This window comes from Gavia stellata, chromosome 2, assembly GCF_030936135.1.
Source record: "Gavia stellata isolate bGavSte3 chromosome 2, bGavSte3.hap2, whole genome shotgun sequence".
NCBI lineage: Eukaryota > Metazoa > Chordata > Aves > Gaviiformes > Gaviidae > Gavia > Gavia stellata.
In genome coordinates, this window is record NC_082595.1 from 18894435 (window position 1) to 18919206 (window position 24772).

At 34.5% G+C, this 24772-nt stretch overlaps 1 protein-coding gene across 1 annotated transcript in view; it reads right to left on the reverse strand.

The window, feature by feature from the left end:
* Positions 1-24772, reverse strand: part of DNAH8 (dynein axonemal heavy chain 8) — a 145176-nt gene that overhangs the window by 54231 nt on the left and 66173 nt on the right. The window contains exons 48-59 of the mRNA XM_059835831.1: positions 23946-24080; positions 23158-23319; positions 19351-19597; positions 17802-18043; positions 17582-17722; positions 12388-12625; positions 11213-11355; positions 7319-7453; positions 4589-4711; positions 2641-2854; positions 1971-2080; positions 1260-1423 (exon numbers count right to left, since the gene is read on the reverse strand). Coding sequence (XP_059691814.1) covers positions 1260-1423; positions 1971-2080; positions 2641-2854; positions 4589-4711; positions 7319-7453; positions 11213-11355; positions 12388-12625; positions 17582-17722; positions 17802-18043; positions 19351-19597; positions 23158-23319; positions 23946-24080 — 2054 coding nt within the window. The remainder of the gene's footprint in view (positions 1-1259; positions 1424-1970; positions 2081-2640; positions 2855-4588; positions 4712-7318; positions 7454-11212; positions 11356-12387; positions 12626-17581; positions 17723-17801; positions 18044-19350; positions 19598-23157; positions 23320-23945; positions 24081-24772) is intronic.

Below are 24772 nucleotides of genomic sequence, written 5' to 3' on the forward strand. Positions count from 1 at the left end.
TTTCTAACATTTACTTGAAACAGAGGGCCATTGTTTCATCCACCAGTTTTGGCAATGTGTAATTCATCTCTAAGTTTTATATATCTTGTTTTGTTTCTGTTTCAACTAAGTATATGCTGAAGTCCACATAACAACATGTACTTAAGAGGGACCAAGTGAAATCCTCCTATCTTTTGAAAACAGAGAGGGAATTCCTTATAATTCTTTTATACCTTTGCTCTTTGCTTTATTTTGACATGTTACTAGAATAATAGTGATTAAGCCTGACTGTGCTTGAATACAATGCAATCATTATGTATACGTCTTGCCATCTACCATGCCAAATCATCTTCATCAAACTGCATTTATGTAGTCGGCATCTTAAAAAAGATAAATTCCATTTTAGACTTCTGCAACTATGTTGAATATTGAAAAAATTCTGGTCATGGCAGGTAACTCCTAAGCACTTGCCAATTCAAGGCCTTTAGGTCTAATTAAAAGCAAAAGCAATGTAATATGCCCTCTTGTGTCCATGGCAAAACATTTTTCATTCCTTTCACTTTGTGATAGCTTTGTAAAGTAAATGCAGTGTAATAAAATACACATACATATTTTTAAGAGTCAACATTTAACTTCAATGCTTTAATTATAATGCATTTATTTTATAAAAATTATGAAGGCCCTTCCTCAGAATAAGAAATAATTATATTCGTGAAAATCCCCAGTAGTGGTGGGTATATATCAAGTTTTTACTGGCACCTACAGTACTACACCCAGAACTTCACAAGAAATTGAAACACTGTAAACACAAAAAAATTACTGGATCTTTAACACATACAGCTCAGAACAGTATCTGCTTTATGAATATTTTAAAAGAGATTTAGAGGAGATGGCCCATTTTTTAATCATAGGCATGTGACATTTTTTCTGTGAGATCAAAGCAAATTATTATCTGTGTATAAATTTAGGACACCATAGAATCCTCTCTTTTACAGAGGTACTGGCTTAGTGTAACCAAAGATAAATGCAAAAAAATGTAGGTTAGAACACAGAATATGCGTATATTGTGGAGTTCTCCACCCAATTGCTGGTTTAATCTATCAGTACGTAACGTGACATTTGTTGGAATAATACGCCAATGCAGACTGCATGTAAAATAAGGCAAAATTTTTCATACTGGCCTAATAAGGTTTATCATCTTAAGAAGTTTTACAGATGTATGAGCATCAATGAAGTAAATGGCTAAACCTACTAAATATAAAATGCTACAGTTATTACACCTGTCAGCAATTACTCTGGTACATTCATGTTTAAAAAGTGTTAGAAGGACAGTGCTGCTGTTGCATTCTTCTGCCTTTATAGTTAACATTCCTTGCCAGATCCTAGAAAGGTCTCGCAGGTTGAAGATATAGTGGAATTTAGATGGTGTAGGCAGCATCTTTGTCTAAAGAAAAATAGAATTAATATTCAAAATCAGTAACATTTAGAAGGAATCAAGAATAATATAAATTATGAATGTATAATTAAAAGCACATATAAAAATAACAAACCTACTAATTTTCACACATAATACCATGGGCAAACTCTTTCTAAGAAGTCATTAAAAACATCTCATTGTTTGGAAGCAGGATCTAGCACTAAATGTAAAACCCGAACTCTTATAACAGGTAATTACTTCATATGTTGCTCTGGGCTTTATAAATTCAAAATTATAATTTATAAAGAATTTCACTCCGTGTTCCTTAGCTATAGTGATTAAAGCTTTGGGTAACATGAATAAAACTATAGGAATGAATGGACTGATATTTCCATTCATCTGTCTTGTATACTGAAATCTGATATTTTCCAGATTGTATCTCCAAAACTTTCAGCTCATCTTTCTCCTGTTTTTTTCTTGTTATAGGTATGTTCTTAAGGACTATGTGCCTAAATTACACTAATAGGCACTCTGTTCCAACTGACTGTGATAAAACTTTCCCTGTAATTTATACCTTTGTCCACTGCCACAATATTCTGCCTGTTGGGACCAATTTTTTCACCGTATCACATACTTCAGGGTTGAATTTTCTACATGAATGAAAGTATCCACAGCCAATAATACCTGAAAAGATAAAAAGCAATATACAATTAATCTCAAGTTGTAGGGTATAATAAGGTAGGTTGTGAGTAAGACATAGAAGTTGTGAGCAAGACATATAAGTACTTATTTAAAACATTGATTTTCTTTTAAATTACTGATGAAATAATTTTGTCTCTCTCGTTCATGGCTTTTCTAAACCGGTGTAGAAACAACCGGCAGTAACTGCTGGCTTTTAACAATATACTGTATTGACGAAGTTAACAGAATTGAGAACTTTAGCAACAGAGGGCATTTCAGACAGTGCAGAGGTGGAATGGTAACCTACATAGTAATGAGAGTGCTCATATTCTTCCAGAAAATGCCATTACTTATTAATTATTTTGCTTGTCCAAAATTAGAAAGACAAGCATTTTAAGGGGTTAATTTCTCTTCCACAGCACTATTTTTGCTGTAATACAGCTTCATTTGTTTCATTGGAAGTACTCTAAACTTGCATGAGAGAAGTCAGAAAGAGAACATACTTTTATACATTTTAAGTCAATTATGAAAAAAAAATACACTAAAACAAGAGAAAGAAGTACCAAAAATTTTGTCTATGGATGCATTGGATGGCAATGTACAATTGAATACACAAAACTGTCTTTTTAAACGCTGGGGAATATCATTACGGCCTCCTCCAGGATGTATCATTGCTGCTATTAATTGTATATCTACAATTGTAGTGAAGTCTCCAGGTTTATCCAAGCTGTACATTCCTTTCATTTCCATCATCTGACGAACAATTTCATTTGTTACCTGTAAGTTTAAGAAAATATACCCTGATAATTTAATTTCTTCTTGTAACTCTACCACTAATCCCTAGAGAGAGGTTTTCACTTGAATCTAAACTCAGATTAAACTATCTTACTTAGTCATATGGGAGATCTTGGTTTACATGATTTTAAACAGCGGGAAAATACTTTCAGAGCTGTACTACCATAAAACATCAACAAAATGTCTTTGTATTCCTTTTGACTAAATAAAGTTAAGGCAATGAACTGGAAAAAAATTTGTTTTGTTCCATATTTCACCACTGGACATTCAGCTCCAGATGTTCAAACTATGCTTTTCAGTTCTACTTTTGGCCTCCTTTGAAGTAAAACAGCTAATTCTTCTTTGAAACAAGAAGCTGTTTATTCTGAAAAGGTGATTCACTCCACATTCCACTCTACAGCACCTGTATGGATCAGGAGGCACCAGAGTTTGCCCCCATAACAACTGCTCCAACGATATTCAGCAAGCCTTATGTGCTCACACACCCTAACAAAGCCACATGATATGCAGCAGTGCACCGATCACAAACCATCTTCCCATTAAAAATACTTCAACAATGTCTTGGGGCCATAATGGACCTAGTAGAGTTCCTTCCATAATGGAGATCCTTCCTATTATTGAACACTGCCTGGGCCTGTGAGGGCTTTTCCTCAAAAATAACCACCTATGTTCCAGACCATGGTCAAGAAGCTCAGTGTTGTGGGTTATTCAATGCTAGTTTCAATTTTTAAAAAAAAAAAAAAATTTCTCCCAAGTGAGAGCAAATGATGCAAACCAAAGAACTGATATATATTGGCATTTAGGTAGAAGGCCAGGTTCCATTTCAGAGACACTAAACACACATGCTTGGCTTCCATTTTGACAAAATCAACTTTCTAAAGTGAAGAGGAGGAATATTCAATCTACATAGACTCACTTATATCCATACTGCTACTTAAATATGTGCCCAAGCTGACTGTCATGGCCAGACCTACTACCCACACTGTTAACAAACCAGCTCAATGCTATGAGCAACCTTAACCCAAACTATGAGCCTCACAGAAGCCAGAGAGCCTGAGCATTCAAAAGTACACAGAGGCCCCAAGTTTCTAATTTGTTATTTACTCTGAGCAAATTAAAAAAAAGTAATGCTAAGCATACTTGGTCTTTATGTTAGAATAGACATTCCAGAAGACCTAGCATCCTGGGCTAGAAATATTTCAGACCTACTATGGGAAGGAACTGTGAGAAACTTTTGCCTGGTTTTGGGTCTGTATAGGCATATGAATGTTACAAGTTGTAAATGGGCTCATCAAAAGCCAGAAATCTTTAATCCAGTTTGCAAGCCAATGTGTTACCCTTGAATTTGGACACAGCCTTAATTACTTTCTCCAAGGTATCACAGTTTTGTTCTGCAGACAAGTTTGTTTACTGGTAGTCTCAAATTAACATAAATCTTGAACTTAATAATATGGTACTTTAGTGCAGTGATGCTTTTTATTTAGTCTTACAAAAATAAGAGAAAATGGAGTTAATGTAACATTTGACACCATTATCCTACATGTCTTGTCAGTAAATCTAATTTTATCTTTTTTTCTTCAACAATGTACCATAATTAGAAAGCATTTCCAATAATTAACAGTTAATTAAAATATTGAGGAAGTCCACTAATTCCCATATATATAAAAAAAAAGTGCAACAATTTGAGAGTAAGCCGTATTTGTTAAAAAAGTTTACCTGATCTCCCCATTCATTGATAAATGGCATATTGATATCATCAATAAAAACAGTCATTTTTCTGCCTCCAGGAGGTCCGTAAGTACTTCCAATGCGTTTGTCCACATAACTCTCTATTGTCCTCTAAAAATGAAAGAAAGTTCTTGTTTTGCATCTAAAGCAACAATATTTAAAATGTACTGTTAAAAAATGTGTTACTTATTGCTTTCTGCTACAGCACTTATCCAGCAATTTCCTCTTTTTTTGTTAGTAGTTCCATCTCTGATTCATCATTAAGGAATCCTATTCTGTTCATGACACTCATTCCTCTGCAATTCCCCAGCCTTAGGACTATGTCCTGCAACCCAACTCTGGCTACCAGAGAAGTTTTTAAAAGTTTTCAAACTTGGAAATTATAATTTCATTATCATAATTGAAGCCAATTATTATCATGAAGTCAACAAACTAATTTTAGTACGATGCATTATCTCTGTATGAAACATTACATCTTCTTGTGAATTGTATTTCAGTCTTCAAACATGTCAAGATTAATGCAAGAGAAACTGCTACGAGAAAAGAAAATGAACAGATCAGGAGTTGTGAATTCTGTTGCATATCAAAATTGTATTAATCATGAGCAAGCTAGAATATCAAGAAGCAGAAATAGTTTTTTCATTATCTACAGCATAATTTTAATAAATATTGGATTTATTTAGAAAGGCATTTAAGAATCTCCCTTCCGAAGGGTAGCTCTGGAGAGGAATGGAATCTGATTTCAGAAAGTTTGTTATGCACTGTCTGAAAATTATGATTACTTTGGATTTCCCCTAGCTAAGCTCAATTGTTTTATATCTGCAATACAACCGCAGACCATATGAAGGCTACTTAGTTTCCTTTTACAATGATTTCCCAAACGTCTTGTAAGCTAAGTCATGCAATATTTTAACATTTTGGTGGCAATAATCTTTCAAGACTGAGTTTCGAACTAAATAAGAAGCAGGATGCAATAGACTAATAAGACATTGATATGTAACCGAAATATATCTTCAAAGTTCTGCAGCTCTACAGTCTTTCTAAAGCTACTTGGAACATACACAATGGCAGAAAAAATAGCTTACAAGATGGTAGCAAATGTTTTCCTTAGACAAATATTTTTTTAGTTTTACAAGCATAAATGTCATCCTGTATGAGTAAATGTGGCATGTGCTGTCATAAAGATAGAAGTATTAACAGCATTTTTGAAACAGAAAACAGATACAAGTTTTCTATAATGTTTTTGTCCCATTTTTTCATGAGAGAATATAATTAGCTGAGTGTTCTAAGATAAACACATATAGAACATTGTTAGCATTAATGTGTCATTTTGGAGATACGTGATTAAGGTGAAAAATAGGAACTGTTAAGCGAAAGTGATTACATAAGAAATTAAGAACTTTGTAGCACATGTAACGCATCCAAAATCACCCAGTCTTTCAAATATTCTCAGAATGATGACTCACAATTAAAAAACTATTTTGAGTCTGGCTCTTTCAAGTGTTTAGAAGCATTTCAACTGTTTTCCTGCTATGTCTCTCTCTTGGAAATCAGCAGTGAGCTATGTATTCAGCTAGCTAGCTGAAAAGGAAGAGCATGTCTTCTGAGGTACTACAGGACTGTAGCAGAGACAAGACGCAATAAGATCCTTTCACAGACTCTCTGTACCAGAGACGAGGAAATCTGAATTTTGTTTTCAAGATGGTAATGTTCTAGGGACCCATAATACACTAAGTAAAGGACACTGATACAGAGATACTGACTGTTCAATTAATCTTACATGCATGAAAGGAGTCCTGCCTTATTCTGTCTCACAGTTTGATATAAACCATGGCCAGAGATCTTATGCATAACAGAAAAGCTCAGCAGATATTCTGGGAGTTTGGAATTTTAAAAAATAGGTATTTAAGCCATTACTTTTCACCGTTTTCTTAATAACACTTACATTAGCTTCTTAAAAAAGATGCTTGATTTTGGGATGGAGTTTGTAAGACTTGCTCCATGAGCAGACTTTTCAATCAAGAAATATTCCAAGATGATTGCTTTATCCTACTGGCAAATTGTTATCATGAATTCATTGCTTTGAAGAGGTAATGAAGCCAATTCAACTTACAGGATCACACCCTAGCAAATTAGTAGTATTGAATCACAGCACAGTGGTATAAATTATCCTTTCAATCACTTGAAAAAACTATTTGTCCTATTTGATTCTACTTATATGGAATTTTTAGCAGTTATATTGGGAAAGGGAAATCTCTACAAAGTTGCAATGCTAGAGGACCTTAAAGATTGGATTTCTAATGCTGTAGTCACTCCTGAGCTGAGGAAAAATAAAAGGATAAGTTGAAATCTGCTTTTTATTTAACAAATATAAAAATCATAGCTATAAACTAAAGAATCAGGAAAAAACTGAAGAAGTATAACCAAAAATTTTCATTAATCTAAAATGAAAAGTAAAGGTCTTCAAGCAAAAAATGGATTCTCAGAATTCCGTAATGAAAAAGCACACAGCAATCATGAATATATGTATCTCTATGTGAGTGACTATATTTGATACTGATCCGCAAAAATTATTTTTTATGAAATGTTTAAGTGACTTAGAGGTAAAAGATCCTTTAGCCTTTATTTCTAAATCACTTTTATAATCAGAATTAAGTACACTTTAAATACTTAGTAAGGAAATTATATGCAAGAATTGCTTAAAATCTATATTTTTACCTGAAACATAAAAGGTTCTGTGGCAGATGAAAAGTTTAAACATTTTGACAAATGCTCTTCTGGGTCGTATTTCTTCACATATGCCTTAATCATGACTGTCTTTGCAGTTCCCTGTTCTCCTGTGAGCAAAACAGCCTGTAACAGATTTAAATCACATTAGTAGTATCAAAACTTATAATTAAATATGCATAACAGACCTATTTTAGAGAAAGGGATACTTTCTGCATCTACTTTTGAACGATATATTATTCTGGTAGGTTTTGCCTGTGTCTCCATATACAGTGACACAGTATGTGTTTTTCACCCCACCCAGATTGTCCAAGACAAATTATTTACAGAGTAAAAAGAGAAAGGATGAAGCGAGAATGTACTAGAGGTTTTTCTTCCAGTTGCCTAACTTGTTCCACTTTCTAACACATTCACCTCAGCAGTCTCTTGGAGTGGATGACCCTAAGGCGGCTTTCTTGACAATGGAAATTAGTCTCTGACATCTAATTTGAATGTAAAATTTCTACTATTTGACTTTTGCTATAGACATCCTTTGTGACACATGCTTGTAATAGAAGGATAGTTCCTTCTTCCCAGCACTGTCCTTAAAGCAACGATAGAGTATAGATTAGATTTAGCTATAACCCCTCTCAAGCGTATTACTAAAAGAGATACTTCAAGGGTCTGTAGAGACATGATGTAACGATAATTACAAATAAGAATAACAGATACTGAACTGCGTACAGAAGTCTTAACTGACCCAGAATTATCTATAGCTTTGTGGTAAATGTTAGTAAAGGTAGGAAACAGCTAGATGGATAAAAGACTGTTGATTTCCACCTCTGGAAATGTAGTCCTTTTTGAAGCTACTCTTATATTTCCATATATTGTCTAAAATACCTGATCCAAACTTTTTCTCTAAACTGAATGTGTGAGGAGATACATAAAACTGATTTGCAATGAGTATTGTACTGCTCGTGTCCCTGGTTAGACAGGCCAGTGAAACTGGTAGGAGAGGAAGCAGGTTAACAGTGAAACTGAAATGTGTTTTACGTTCCACTCACAAAAGGCACTGAGAACTACTCCTACTTAATAGCAACAAAGGAAAAATCACCTGTTTTCAAAGCAGGCAGTTATTCTTCAACTTTCCCCAAGAGAACATCATCCTTCGTTTAAGGAACACTGGTTCCTATCCACCCCTTCTCTTGTCCTAAATTGGAATTTTAGGTCTGTTACCCAGTCTCCCCAGTCTAATTATGCTGACATAAACTGACTTAGCCTTCTGGATCCTTAGAGTCTGTGTGTCCTCTGACAGCAGTATGTTTTTCGGAATAGGAACCAACTTTGACCTGTGCTTTTTGTCCTGAATTTCATTGTCTGTCATGGACATGCATGTTCTTTCTCTAAACATCCATGGAGGAATATGAAAACAACGCATTTTTTTCAGAATACTTTTAACAACAAGATGATTGCTGTTGCATAGGGCCTTTAAATCACTTAGTCAGGATATGAAGCTTTGACAAAGCAGATTTTGGCAAAGGATGTTCACAGAATGGTCAGGAATCTTAGAATTGTTCCCAAAATTTGTTTCTCCTTACTGATTATTTTATTATTGGAAACAAACTCCCTTTTGATGATGATATAATTATTCTCTCCTTATCACCGCAATATTTACAACAGCAGCATTTGATGCTTTTAATATGGCACTTTTGCTCTTATAACTCATTATCTTAAAGTATGCCTCACTATATTTCTAATTTTCAAAGCATTTTTACTCCTGATGGCTTATTCAAATTAAAGGTGCAAAAAATTCTTGTTTCAAGGTGATATTTTGATAGGAAGAATTTTATTTCTGCTTTCTCTTAATATTGTATATTAAAATATATAATATTATATAACTTATTTTCTGGTTAATCTCTATACTAAGTGTCATCTCCCTGGAAAAAAAAGAAAAAAGCAATAAATGTGTCAAGAAAGAAGAAAGTCTTTCCTGGTTTCCTTCTTCACTTGGTAAAATCTGAATCTAAATCAGAAAGTTTCTGCACTGAAGGATTAATACTTTTTTCCTTTCTCTTAAAACTTTTATAGAAGTCTCCCATTTCATCTCATGAAAGTGAACTAGCTAAGAGCCCTGCTTTTTTTACAGACATGTAAGAATCCTCCATGTATTTTCCTAGCTCAGATTTTCATCCTATTTATGTTTTTGACAGATGGTATTATCTTCATTATTATATTCACTCCATGAAAGGAATTTAATCAGTTTGCAAAAGGGAGTATGTCTGTATTTATGATTGTGAGTATTCAAGTTGATAATGCAGAAGATTTCTATAGGAGAGTTGAAATGCTCAAATACTCCTGACTGACTTGCTCCTACTTTAAATTAATACTCTCCAACTGATAGCCACAATGATACCACATGGTCTCATTCTTCACCCTGTTTTTGAACATCCAAGTGATCAATTGACCATGACAACACAGACTACAGTAATGAACTCACAGAACCAACAAGTGAAGTCAGACCTGTAAAACAGCACTTTGGTTTCATCTAGTACATGTAATTCAGCAGTAGCTGGAAAGAAAGTTTATACTGCTGTGATCTGATTCAGGGGAGAGGAAAGGGGGGGGTGGGGGGGGTGGGGGAACAAACCACAACCAAAACCCAGTACTTCTCTATCACAGCTCAATATGTGATTAAATCAAACCTTACCAAATAAAAAATACTCAAAAACAAACCAGCTGACTGCTTCCATGGAGGGGAACATTCTGCTCAACAGGAAAACATAGACAAGTCCCATTGCACACTGAATGCTGAAACTTTTCAACTGAAGAGAGGAAGATATAAACTGTACACCACAGACACACTGAATTATGGAAAATGCCAGGTTTCAGACACTCCTTTTGGAAGATTTCAGTGTTTGTTATTTCTATTGCAATTAAGGCCAAAAGAATGTACCTGGAAATATAATCAATATCTCCTAAGACATTAATGTACAAAGATTAATTATTTGTTTCCAAATATAAAGATTTTGCACGTTTTCATAATTTGTGTCAGATACATCAAAGGCACAGGCATATTATGGCCTCTGGAACAGTTTCATTAAACCCAATCAACAGGTTTTCTGTCCAAATCCCAGAATTTTATAGAAAAAACAGGTTCCAGCACTGGCTCATGCACTTGTAGTATTTCTAATATTGGCTCCAGCTACTAAGAAGGGAGTACATTGACTTACATTTCACAAGCTGACACAGATTTCCATAGGAAGTTGCTAGGGTTATTAAGAGCATTGTGCTAAAGCGAAATACGTATTTTTCAGATCTTCTTCTGTTTGAAAATAGGCCTATATATGTTTTAATAACTATTGTTCAGTGTGGCCTGAGTCAAAAGCTATGATACCAGATTGGTCCTTATTGGTTAAAGCTGTATGAGGAGTGTTCTCTTCTTTTCTATAGTTGTGGCTACTGCTATTAAATACACCTTTCCTAATGAGAGAAAAAAAAATAGAGTAAACGCTAGGAATTTCAGGTTTTTAGTGAACTGCCTTGTGAAATTTATTTTCCTTGTTTCCCTATTCAAGAAAGCACAAATCAGAAAAACAAATAGGTGTAAAGACTAAGAACAAGGGTTTATGTCTTTCTCCAAGAAAAATGATAGGTTGTTGGAGTTAAACATTTATGACAAAAAATTATTTTTTAAAAAGGTTATTTTAAACATTTTGCCCATGCACAGGATTAAGTACAGAGGATTCAAGTTAAGAAAATAAAAATAGAGCAATATGTAAATAATGATGCACCTGACAAGCAATTACTAGAGACAGAGAATATAAAGAATGATTGCAGCTCCCAGTTACTTACTTCCATTTATTTAATATAGTAGGCATATACTTAAATAAATAATCCTGTACTTACTTTCTGTTGTTTTGCAATTGTGTTTATCAAAAACTGAGTTCTGACATTGTCAACATTTGGAACCAGAATAGACACATAGTCTGGGACATTATCTGTTGGATAAACATATTCCTGTACTCTTTTACTCCAGTGCTCCCAGTCACCTGAAATAACAAAAAAAGAGGAAAATATCTCACAATATTTTGATCGTGTTCAACATTTTGCTAGTACAAAAAATAAAATAAAAAAAAAATTCCTAGATGTTATGGGTGAAGTACTACAAAGTATAAAAAGGGCTAAATTTTCTCAAACCTAGCTAAAACGCATCTAACAAAGGAAATACTTAGTCATGACCTTTAATTAGTCTACAATCCTAATAAATATACACATATTTCCTAAATTTTTATATAGCTATCTAAATAAAAAAAAACAAAAGAAACCTAGAAAACCAAAAAAAACCTAGAAACTCATTCTCACACTGCTGGTGAGGAATTATAGAATGTGAGAATACAGATTGCGTATATGTACACCAAATCAACATTGCTGGCAAAAAAAATTCTGAATTTGCATACAAGAGAAATAGATGTATTAATGTGAGAATATACTCTGAAAGAACAGTAAGTTCTTTGTGAAATGGGTTGTGTGTGTGTCATTTAAACTACAAATTCCTTGTGGAAAATATCACGCTATTCAAAATAGCAATATTCACAATATTAAAAATATCACACTATTCTTACAGTTTTATAAACTGTAATAATATTTATTACAGATTATCAGACATGGATAAATAATTATTATTGAGTGGAATTAAAATCAGATTATATTTTTAAACAAAAAATCCTAGCTGTGAGAAAATTAAATACAAAATTAATATTAATTTAGACTAAACCAGCCTAAGCATAAATTATCTAAAAATCATAGGCTGGTTAAGTTAATAGAAAAGAAATCTGTAAGAATGAAATTAAAACCAAAAGAAATAAGAAAATGCTACCAATGAGCACTCTATCCCTTGTTTCCGATTTCTCACTTCCACAGAGGCGCTGCATACAGAATCTGCGTTACTACTATACTGTCATCAAAAATCTCTGCTTATATGACTTTATAATAAGGACTAAAGGAGTAATTTTAAATTTCAAAGAAGCTATCCTCAGTTTTAAAATGCCAGTATAAAAAAGAATGTTAGTGCTTTTTCTTACCATAATCAGTAACATAAAACTCATACATCGTTTGACTGGTGCCAGGGGAGATTTCTGGTAAGTCTAATTTGTTATCATGAGCTCTAATGAAGGCTTCAAGTTTATCTCTACTGTCCAACTCCAGAAGGGCACCTAAACTCCACATTATTGCAAAGCAGAACAATTTATGCAGATGAAATATAGTTGATAAACCACCTTCCTCCTTCGATGGAATCAAACCCTCCAGAAGATTAATAGACTGAAAATATTTTAAAATATTTTGCATTAAGAAAATACTACATAATCACTTTCTATTTTTATACATATATGCATATGCGTTATTTATATGTATTCAAACTTTAAATTGTAATTTGAAAACAAATACAGGTTACCAAAGAATAACATAAAATTCAGAATTACAAACCCAAGAAAATAGATTAAAGATATGTGGATAAAATTTTCAAAATTACTTAAATAATTTGATCAAGTATCCTTTTAAATTATACCTGTATAATAAATGTCATTTCAGAGCTATGGTAACAGAACAGCTTTTTAAGGGATTTTATAATATCTATTGGGATATTCAGAACTCCAGAAGTAGGTGGGGCCTAGCCATTTCTTTCCATCTTTAAGCATGACAGAATTTTCAGCATTTGTCTAATGTATTTATCTTAATTATGGTCAATGAATGCATCTATCACATTAACTTCTATTTTGTGTTAAAAAAATAGATTAAAATATCCCATTTTATGATTGCTTCACTCTGTTTCTAAGCAACTAGATTCCAGATATCTAGTAACTTCCTATATACAATTCTGTGATGTCACTCATGAAGCCAGACTTTTGACTGTCTTAGAAAATATCACTCGTATTCCCTTTCTAGACAAGGCAGTGTCAAGCACATTGTTTCAAAATATGTCTTTTTAACAGTGAAGCAGATTTTCAATCAGCTCTTGGAATTAGTATTCTTTCTGCTGTCTTGGATCTCATACTTGAAGTGGTAAGTAATGCAGTACTATATAGTTTTAATGCAGCCTAAAGGACCTAAATAGTTACAATACTTTTGATTACTGTAAAATTCAGTTTAAAAAATGATTAATCAGTATTAATTACACTTCATAATGTTAAAATAATAGCACTCCTCTTCTTTGGAAGACAATCAATTTATCTAATTATTTCCAGGACAGGCTGTGTCCCAGTTTATCTGAACAAAATCTTTTTGTTCCCTCAAATACAAGCTCGAGTTCAAAATTACCCATGATGCTGTGGGTCTTAACAATATTCTGTAACAAGTTTTTGGAGAAATAAAACAGAAAACATTAAAACTTAAGACTTAAAACCAGACACAAATGGTTGCAACAAATCAGATGAAAACTTCAGCTTGCCCAGCATCTCATCTGTGATAGTGAACGAAAGTAGACACTTAGAGAAGAGTAAAAACAAAGAAAAAACTCTCTTGGCTTGTGGTGGTACTTCCTGCTAGTACTGTCTTCAGCTTGGGGCTTTATGAATCAAATTCACTTTTTATGGGTTTAGTAATGTGATGGTGTGCTCCCCCCTCTCCCCCTACAACCTGACCTTTACCTCCCGTAACCCTGCTCAAGCGATAACCACCAGTGGTGGTCATAATCGATGCGTCTGGTCATGATGGCTGCATCTGGCTCAGAGTAGATAAGAGGGAGACAGATAACAACACAACAGCCACCTAACCCCAGTGCTGGCTAATGTTCAACTCAAGCCAAACTTGAAAGAAACTAAAATCTGTTGTCAGTATGTAAATACAACTATGAGTCAATCATCTTACCCCCATAAATAGCGAGTAGCCCAAGAGCGCTTTGAGCTCTCCTACATGGCAGTGGGCTGCACACCAGGATCTCCCCTTGAGTAGAGACACCTCTCAAGGTTACTCCTTGAGGTTGAGAGATTCCTTGGCGCAACAGATTCTCGGTAAGTGACTAATAGCACGCTGAAACATTGAAACCTTAGCTAAGTGGTGTAATGGATTGATTGTGCATATATAATCCTTTAGACATAAACCGTTGACCAAGTCTGGGGCTAAGTCTGCATCTAGCTGCATCTAGACTCCTCTCTGAGAAGGAGATTAGAACACAAGGGGGTCCTTACTGAATCTCATGACTGAAGAGGAGGGTCTCCCTGACAGTTGTCTGACCCTGTCCTCTGTGTAGTAAATAATCCAAGTGTACTTTTCCCTTGAATCTTGTTAAACCACTGTCACATTTACCTCCTTTGTCAAACTTTGTTAATTCACTGTTTTATATGAATAACATATACTGTTGCTTCTCTCTTACGAGTGACGTGCACTCTCTCTCACTCCATCTGTGACAAGTAATCCTCTATGGATTTTTCCACCCTGAAAGTATCAAGACTGGTCTTGAACCTACATAAACTTTTATCACCTATAACACCCTTTGGCAAGATGTTCCATAGGTCTGCTATTCATGGCATTGAACAGTTTGGTTTTTCCCTGTGTGAACACCTTCATGCTTATCTTCACTGCATTTCATTTGCCATTTTATTACCTATCTATTCAGTCTCATAAAGTCTGTCTACAGTTCTTCATGGTTAGCTGTTTTGTCCTTACAACTCTGAATAATTTAGTATCATCAGTAAACGTCTTCACTTAAAACTTTTCCAAATTGTTTATGAGCATTTTGAACATCACTGGTCCCAGCAAAGGTACCTCAGGATCAGCGGTAACCTCTGTCCTTCGTAAGAACTGATATTCCAATCACACATTTCCTATCTTCTCATCAGTTATTTATCTAGAAATGAACCTCCTGTCTTCTGCTATGACTGCTTAGCTTCCATGTAAATCCCTGGTAAAGAACTTTGTCGAACACCTTTGTTCCTTTGCAGACCATATCAATCAGATCTCCTTTAGCTACAAGTTCATTGACTTTTCCAATAGGCTTGTAAGGCAGGATAACCATAAACAACTGTATTGAATCTCCTAAAATAAATTACATTTGTTCACCTAATGAGGTAGGCCAGAGCATGGTAAACAGCCAAAAGAAAAATATGTAAGTAAAAACAGCAGAAAAAAAATCATCCAGGAACAATACTAGAATATATACAGTTAGAAAGTCACCGAATTGACAAAGGAGAAAACAAAGGTGAGATCACTTTTTATATAAAACCATTATGAAGCTGTTGTAGATGAAAAATTAGCTTAAATTGCAAATGTTAACAAATGGCAGATAATTAGGTACATGTGCATGCGTGGGCGAACATCCAAAACTGAACTTTAGAACTCAAGTACAAGTCTGCTATCTGCTAGATGCAAATGTTTTGAGATGGTTGTAAATTCTGAAAACATCTGAACTAAACAGAAGTGGCACGTTCTGAGTCCCACAATTAATAGACGTAAGACAGAACCACCAATAAGGAGGCTGATAAGGTACAGTGCTTCTGCACATAGACCATTTATGGCAAAACTGATATCTTAAGGTTCTGGAGAGGAGCAGTGGTCTTGGAAAAGAAGGGTCCCCAAAAGAAGTGGTCTTGGAAAAGAAGGGTCCCCAAAAGAAGTGGTCTTGGAAAAGAATGGTCCACAAAAGAAGTGGTCTTGGGAAAAAAGGGGCCCAGAAAGAATGAGGTGAAGATCCTAGTTGGAGAAAAGATCCTGGAAATGGGGGAAGAACCTGGAGATCAGAGAGATGAACGTAGACAAATGCTGGATGATGCCAAGAAACCTTGTCAAGTAATGCCCAATCCTGGTAGCTGCAAGCAGCTGCACAGCACAGAAACCAACATGACTTTTTGCCCTACCTTCCCACACCAAGAATGAAATCCTTGCTGGGAAGAGAAATCAAGACTAAGTGAATGTAACACTGGAGGGGGGAAGCAAGTGAGGAAGTGAATCTGTGAAATTATCAAGTAGGGTAAAAGCTCTGGTCTCACTGGTTCTTAGATAAACCCCAGCATGGAGATCCACTAAGGGTTATTTACTCTGTCACATCTATGACAGAAACTTACTAGAGATTTTCATTCACAGGAAGAAACATTGAATACAGGTTAAATGAGGGAAATACTTCCCTGACCAAGCAGTATGAGTAGCACATTGACTTGCTCACCCTTCCTTATCAAGCCCTAATCAAAAATAACATAGAAACTTCTAGTCCCAGGAAAAGTCTTCCATGAAGACAACATCAATTCAGTCAGAGGTTTTGCAGATAACAAACGTAGAAGAAAAAAATATTACCTCTCTCTAAAATCTCGTGCATAGCACGTCCACCTTTTTTATCATCATAAATTGACGATCTACATAGTTTCTGCCTGTGGACTTCAGTTCTATAGATATCCTAATTCCATTTGATACTGCACAATTAATCTTTGCAGCATTTACTGTGGCTATTAAATTGCAGCAAAATACTTCAAACTGTTGAAAATCTGAAGCTAAATCCCTAATGAACAGTAAAGAGATACTGGGTGCAAATTGACTAGTTTAATATAAAATTGAAGTGTTATCCAAAATATTACCTTGTCTACCCTCTTATTCAAAGGCACTACTGAATTTGTTATGAGAGTGTCCATATAAAACTGAGATTACATGGACAAATGGAAAGTCTGGAGACTTAGAATCTGCAGATGACAACAGACTCAAACAAATTAGCTGGACACATGCAGTATAGGACTGACAGTCTTGCAAAATCTGCCAAACACGTAGTTTTATTATTAATAAATCACTGATAAAGTTTGGACTCCACTCAATGTAGAATTCCAATTGATAGGAAGGGACAGGCAAAAATTACTACATTGACCTTGGAAGAGCTGACTGACAGAATAATAGCTATTACATCTCAAGATAAAAAGATAATTAGAATTACTCTTCACTCTTTCTGCTGCCACTACCAGTAGGGTTAGATTGACCTTTGCCACAACTGGTTTGGTATTAAAAGAACTGGAATGAAACCACTGGCTTATAAGCTTCTGAAAACTCACTGAAGCCTGCAAATTCCAGTCAACAGAAGACTAACCTACACATGAAGTGATAAAGAGAAGTTAAGTTTTCTTCTGCACATCTCTAACAGTTCCTCTTGTATTGCCTAAAAAACAAGTATTGAATTTGAGGTTTTCTTTGTTACGAAACAATCTTTTCAAATTAAATTTTATTGTTACCAATGCTCTTTTTGCTATTACTGCATGCTTACTATAGTCAGTCAATTCACACAGACTTACACAGTATCTGTTTTACCTGCATAATGTAGTTACATTCCAGAAGCTCCATTTTTGGATTAAGGTTTAGTTTCATATATGTATATGCTGGTTCAAATATTCTATCATACAAACTTTGTAAAACTTCAGCTTCTTGAGAAGAACGTTTTTTCAGCCATGCCTGAAAAACAACGACAATATTTTTCTGTATAAAATGTGTAACAAGGGAAGTTGGGAGTAGCTAGCAAAGATAATCTTACTTGCAATATTGGTCTCCAGCTGAGGGCAGAAGAACTGATGTAGACCATACCCATTCGAGAAACTGTTGCTGGAGAGGCGTTCTCAATGTTGTGGACCTCAAATAACAGTTTACATGTAGGAGACATAGGAATTCGATCGCCATTTGCTAGAGTGAGGGTCTTGTTATCATCCAAAACTGAATTTAGATTCTCAATCCAGATCGCATCTACAGGACCATCTAAAATCAGAAACACATTTTCACCTAGAAAAATAATCAAAAGAGATATAGTTTATATCACCATGCTGAAAAAGCAAGAAAATAAGTTTACAAAAGATGGTCTAGAACTTAAATAATGTATAAAATTATATTTTATTTATTGTAATTTCTGCCATCTCCATGGATGCCCATTACTGTACAAATTGCATACTTAGTTAAGGAACTAATTATATAACAATGAGTAGCAAATGAGGGCACAAGTATATCTTTATAATGTTGAACATCTGTAGTGATGTTACCTTGGCAGGCTGCCAGATAGACACCAGGCTACTCTCTCACTCCCCCTCCTCAACAGGACAGAGGGAGAAAATAAGGTGAAAATGCTTGCCAACTACTGTCACAGGTAAAACAGGCTCGACTTGGGGAAAACTAATTTATTGCAAATTAACATAGACTTGGATGATGAGAAACAAAGACAAAAAACTAAAACACCTTTCCCCCACCCCCTTTTCTTTCTCCAGACTCAACTTCTTCCTTCCCAACCTAACCTAATTCTTCCTCCCCCCCCCACCCCCGAGCAGCACAGGGGGGATGGGGAATTTAGCATTTTGTTACCAAAATAAGGGTTCTTTGGGCAACTAAATAAAAGGCATTGAATATTCACAGGTCCCATTTAGGTTATTGAAAACTAACATCAGTCATCAATTCTGAAAATCTAATTGTTTTTCTTTTCTTTTGAAACGCAAATACAGATTAAAATGCCTAAATTTTGGCAATCAAATTTTAAAATTCTGGCTTTTTTTTAAATATAGAAAATTTCCAATAGAGAAAATATAGACATTTCCAATATAGAAAATTCAACTTTCTTTTAAAAAGAACCTCTTTCCAGGAAGGTTCCTTAGAAGAAATCCCTTTCTTTAATATAAATATTTTTATTTTGTCAGATACAAATGAATCACTGTGAAAAGGAATTTCAGTATTTCAATCCTAAAACACTGAAATATAAATACATGTAATCAACATATGAAAAACCACAGAAAACCACATTATTTTAAAGCTAGTGAAATTAGTACAGGTAAATATAAATTATAATTTATCAGCTTCCAAATAACATCTGCACTTTGGAACTGAAGTGGCAAGGAAACGAACAATTTTTTAATGTAGATATACTAGTGAAATAATAAATTTTTTAAACTGTTGCCCTTTCTTAAGAAGTGAACTCTAACCTTATCTATGTTTTCTATAGTTTCTCTCAAGAGGGAACTTCACCACATTTGCAATTTCAAGATGCCTTTTTCAACATAACATTCAATAGGTATTTTTATGATACCACACACAAAGTATTTACACACCCTTTTTAGCTTTCAGTGTTTTCCTCCACAGTGTAGAAAATATTCCATCTGTCCAATCATTAGTTGCAGCATCTAGTTTTCCAAACATTTGAGAAGCAGTAATAGCTTTGGGGTTCATACGCATTTCTCTATAACGTTGGCCACATTCTGTCAGTGCTTTCATTAATATGGTTATGACCATTGTTTTTCCAGATCCACTAGGTCCAAGCATCATCAACCCATGACGTACTAGAGAAGTTTCATACAACTATTAAAAAAAAAATCCAAATATTTTAAGAAATATATGCTTTTGGAAGATTCTTGCTTGCATTTAATACATTTGATAATCAATTATTATAGATGTATCAAACATACAAATTACATACTCAGAATTGAAATCAGCATGTGTTTGCTGATGTTTAGTATTTTGTGGAACAGTATGTACCTTCACAACCTAATCTTCTAAGCACCAAGCAAGTTTACTATAAAACAGTTTACAGAACTAAATCTTGCCTAAATTTTCAAAGCAACTGAAAATAATTTTATCAGGTTTTAAAACGGATTTTCTGTATTATTCAAAAGGAAAAATGAATAGTAGCAAAACATTAATGCAACAGAAGAATGGCTAACCTCTACAGTGCTAAAATACCTGAGTATATGAAATAAATATAGGGACCTCACTTCCTACAGGATTGTGGATGGGTTTAGGTTCAGGACAGTTCTTTATTGAATTTTCTGTTTTTCTTTTAATATTAGCTTTAGGGTTGCTATGAAAGTGGCAGGGTCTGCCTACACAAGTATCTCCTTTTGGAGTAACTGAAAGAAACAAAAAAAATGGTAGTCCTCCTGGATGATAGAGCCTTGAAAGGAGAAGCATACATAGCTGCTTCCTCTGCAAGCTGAATAAAGGCTTGTATCAGTCCAGAAGGAAGATCTACAGGCACCAAAAATCTAACCTAAGATGAAGTCCACCATGAATTTGACAATTTCACGCTTCTTACTCCCAGTGGAAGATGGAATTTGTTAAGGCACAAGCAATCTTCCTATGACCAGTTTGGCAACCAGAAATACTGAGCCCTGAATAAAACAGTGAACATGACTTCAAGCACGATGGTCAAAAAAGTGTTTTGTCCCATGCAAAAATTCTGCTGGACATCAGTGTGAAGCTGTGTGAAGGACAATATAGATCCAGCCTGCAGAACATGGAGTAAAACCTTCTGTAAATTAGGGGAGTCTGAGCAGAGCCATAAATATACCTCTGGTTTGATGACAGAAACATGATATTTGAGTTGCTGTGAAGTAACATAAGAGAGAATGTTGAACTTTGTAGAATACTGTAATGAATTGTATCTTTTGCTTTCATTCAACAAATCACAGAGCAGTTTTGTTTAAGCTAGACAAGTTGGGAAATTTTCAGAAATCTGGTAATAAGCACAAAGGTTGGTTTGTAAGAGCCAATAATGTAGTTTCTAATTTAAGACTGTACAGCCAATGAGCAAGCCTTGCACTTCAAAGTCTATACTATTCTGAGGTTGTATTTCAAGAAGATGCAAACATATTTTGATAGGGTAAAATGTTCTTAAGTATTAGTTGTTGTAGCTATACTCTCATCTTGGCAATCAGCAAAATTACAAATAAATGCTTCTAGAGCAATACAGTTTTCAGCCATTAGAAATGGTAAAGGTTATTAGTCTTAACCATTAACAGTGTTTAACAAATATCCAAAAAGTAGGGATAAGTAAGATATGAAAATTAGAAGACAGCATAATTCTTCTCTAGCTGAAAAATTTAACTAAGCAAAATTCAATTTCATCAATTAATGGAATTAAAAAAAAAAATCAACTTCACTAATTAAGGCTACAAGCTCAATTTCAATGAGTCATACAGCCAATAAAGTAAAGCTGATCACTGTTTAAAATATGATATTAAAAGAAAAAGTGTTCACATCTTGTTGCCTGCATGCAGAAAAAACCCAAAGAACCAGAGAACACAGGAAACCAACAAAGTCATAATGTTTAAAAGCATCATTATCATCAATAATTGAAGTGTGTTCTCAAAAAAGAGTAGAACAAAAAGACAAAAGAGTAATAATGCTCTAGTTACTTTTCTAGCTTGTCAATTTATAATTGTTTGGTGATTGTCTAATTATTATTTTCTTGAGTTGTTAGTCTGCTATATTTGTTAAGTTTGCTCTTTAAAGAAAGATGTGTATAGGGAAGTCTGTTGGCATAAAGATAACCAGGACATGAATTAACTGTCTTTAATAATAAATTCAAAGTTAGTTTCAAACATGATTGCATGTCAGAAATACAACTGTCAGCCATTTAAATGCTATGTTGGATTACAGGTCCAAAAAGTCATTTAAGCACCTTTTTTCCTTCATATTAAATAACTACATAGTCATTAATCAACAACACGTCATAAAGATTATCCCACACTAAACACAAATTACCATAATTCAAAATTACGGTTTAATCATTAAATCATTACTTTACTAAACATAATGTCTTACAAATATTCTGAACTCAAAATAATTTCTTGCAACACCTTAACAATTTTCTGTCTTTGGCTTTTCAATCAGAACACACTCCAGGTCTAAAGAACTTTCAACACAAGTTAAACAAAACATACTACACTCCTGGCAAGCTGCCAGAGCACAGGGTCTATTTCTCTATTCCTCAAGCGCCAGGAACCAAGCGTACATTTTTACAATGTTGTTTTGACATGAATAACATAAAACAACATGGTTTATGTACAACAACATTGTTTGCAACAACTTTTTACTACACAGTCTCTCATTCAGATTCTATGTATTTTCTTACTCATTTTTACTAAAACTCTTGCATGCAGGTAACAGAGGGATACATATTCTGCTTTGGTGGGGTCTTTCCACAGTATTCAGGTGGGCTAATGCACTTCAGAAGGATGCTAGCTTTGAACACTACAGATACAAATTGACAGTAGCTGGGTTTGTTCACATATTTTGTAGTGTAGAAAGCCTCTCAATCACGCATGCCCTTGAGAGAAACAATTCCCTTTGTATGACAGTGTCATTCCTGCTATTGACACTGGGTTTGGTTCTTTCATTTTATAGTACCTACATGCATGTTCACTTGTCATGCTTAACCTTGTAATAGGTTTCCATAAGCTTGTCATAGCATATGCTAAGACATATATGCTCTATACATCCTTATTCTTTAACTCGTTCAACTCAATACAGATAAGCTGGATGACTACCCAACCAGTGTACAGGTTCTCAAAACTTACGTGAGAAAAACCTTTGTTTACTACAATGTCTGTTCAAACTCATCATGAAGACTCCTCTTCATTACAGAAACATGTTTAAGTCAGAAATACATACTTAGATTTTTCTTTGCCCTTATAAAGGTCTTTTAGCTCTCTCCTCCTACTTAGAAGGAGTTTTGCCCTGGCTACGTTTCTTCTCACTCTTTATTTACTGCTTTGGCCTTCAAAATGCCTCCCAATCATTCTTATGACCTACTGTCTCTACTCTAGTCTAAGAAACTCGTGTTAGAGACCATGCAGGTGCCTTGCTGCTTCATTCAGATAACTTAGATGCGCTACCATATCTGGGAAAGGCTGGGTTAATAGCATGCTTTAAGGTTTTTTTTTTTTTTCTTCTTCTGGATAATTTGAAGAAATAAAAACACAAGTCCCTTGGAATGGTCTTCCTTAGTGTGGCGTACACACAACCTTCAGTTTTTCCCATATTAAAAGCACAGGCCCTTGAGAGAGACAGTGGTTTAACTACTCAAATGGTGTTCTGACTCCTGTTTGTCAAAAATCTTTTGGAAAAAAAAGCTTTACCTGAACAAGCTTAAGATTCCATGGTGGATAGTTAATCAATCCTGCCTCTTCAACCTGATTAGCTACTGCAGCCTGAAGCTCAGGATAGGTACTACTGTCCAACTGTAACCCCGGAAAGAGATCATTGATAAGACTGAGAAACAAAGGCTCATCTTCATCTGTCTGAAACAAAAAAAGTTATTAAGTGCTTAAAGCATGGTTATCCAAAAATGTTCTCAAACCAAAATTAATCTCTATTTTAAAATAATAAACTGTAAGAATACATTTTCTAAATGCACATGCTTATGTTCGTAAACACAGCCAGCCAACAGGACAGCTCACTATAAAAATAGCTTTTTGAAAATGTCATCCATATGCCATGTGAGAAATAAATTCAAAATTGAAACAAATTTCCCACTGGAATCTATTTGTAAAATTGATTTGTAAAACACTTGCTGCATATATTGGAAAGAACATCCTATCTGAAAAGAAATCTTTAGAAGTCTAATTTAGTGGATACTCAAATTATTCAGTTTACTTACGGTACAGCAGTCAGTCTGTATGCAAATCAGTACATAAAATGTCACACCCACAGCTAAGCCACTATTAACCTGTTTGAACCTTTGCACCCTGAGCACTGTTTACAAGTCTAATAAACTCTCATTGCTGTTTAATGATAACATGATTATCATGTTTCAATTTTTCAAGAAAAGGATGTTTGAGATTTTTTCTAATCTTCTACAAAATCCCATGAAATATCTAGTAGACTTGCCTATATATGGTGCTAAAATATTAAAGTAGATTCTTACCAGCTTAGAAAGATTCATATCTCTTAGCCCTCTCATAACAATACTTAATTCGCTTTCATTTGGCCTGGCCCTCTTTTGAGATCCGAGAGTCCTCAGTACTGAAAGGATATTCCTCAGGCCAAAGTCATAATGGACCTAAGTGTGAATAAAGGCTTATGCATCAGTAACAAGTTCTGTATATAGTATACCTGGAAAAGGTAGCTAAAATAGGAATTGCTGCTGTTGTTTAGGAATTATTCTATTAAAATAAATGAAGGATAACAAGGTTATTTTCAGGAAAGGGGGAGGAAGTTACAAGGCTTTTCTTTTTTAATTTAAATTTAACTGACTTCACCATTTATAATGTCATATAGCACTTATTTTGTAGATCTCTTTAGCAGGGTTCTAAAAAAATAATAGTTCCATTCCAGACTGGGTCTTTCCAACCAAGGCAGCTTAAAGCCAAGACCTCAGATCAAAGCAGTGCTATGGGGAGAAGGGCAACTTAAATCAAACAAGATGTTCCTCCTGTGGTTTCCAATTTCCAACTACTTTCTCTAGCCCTAGATAATTCTTACAGGAAAATTACATAACCAGGTTACTTTTTACCTGGCTGCCATGTTTAGGCAGAGAACCTCATGCACTTGCAACTACAAACCGTCATTCTTCAGCAATTAAACAAATGTGTGCATGTGACTACATATACATGAATTAACATGGTTATTTGTTAAAAAAATTTATAGATATATTTGTTTGAGTTATATTTAAATGACTTCAATATTTTGTAAAAAGCATAAAAGTGATGCTTCAGAAACAATCTGCACAAACCAAAACCTAAGGGGTTGTAT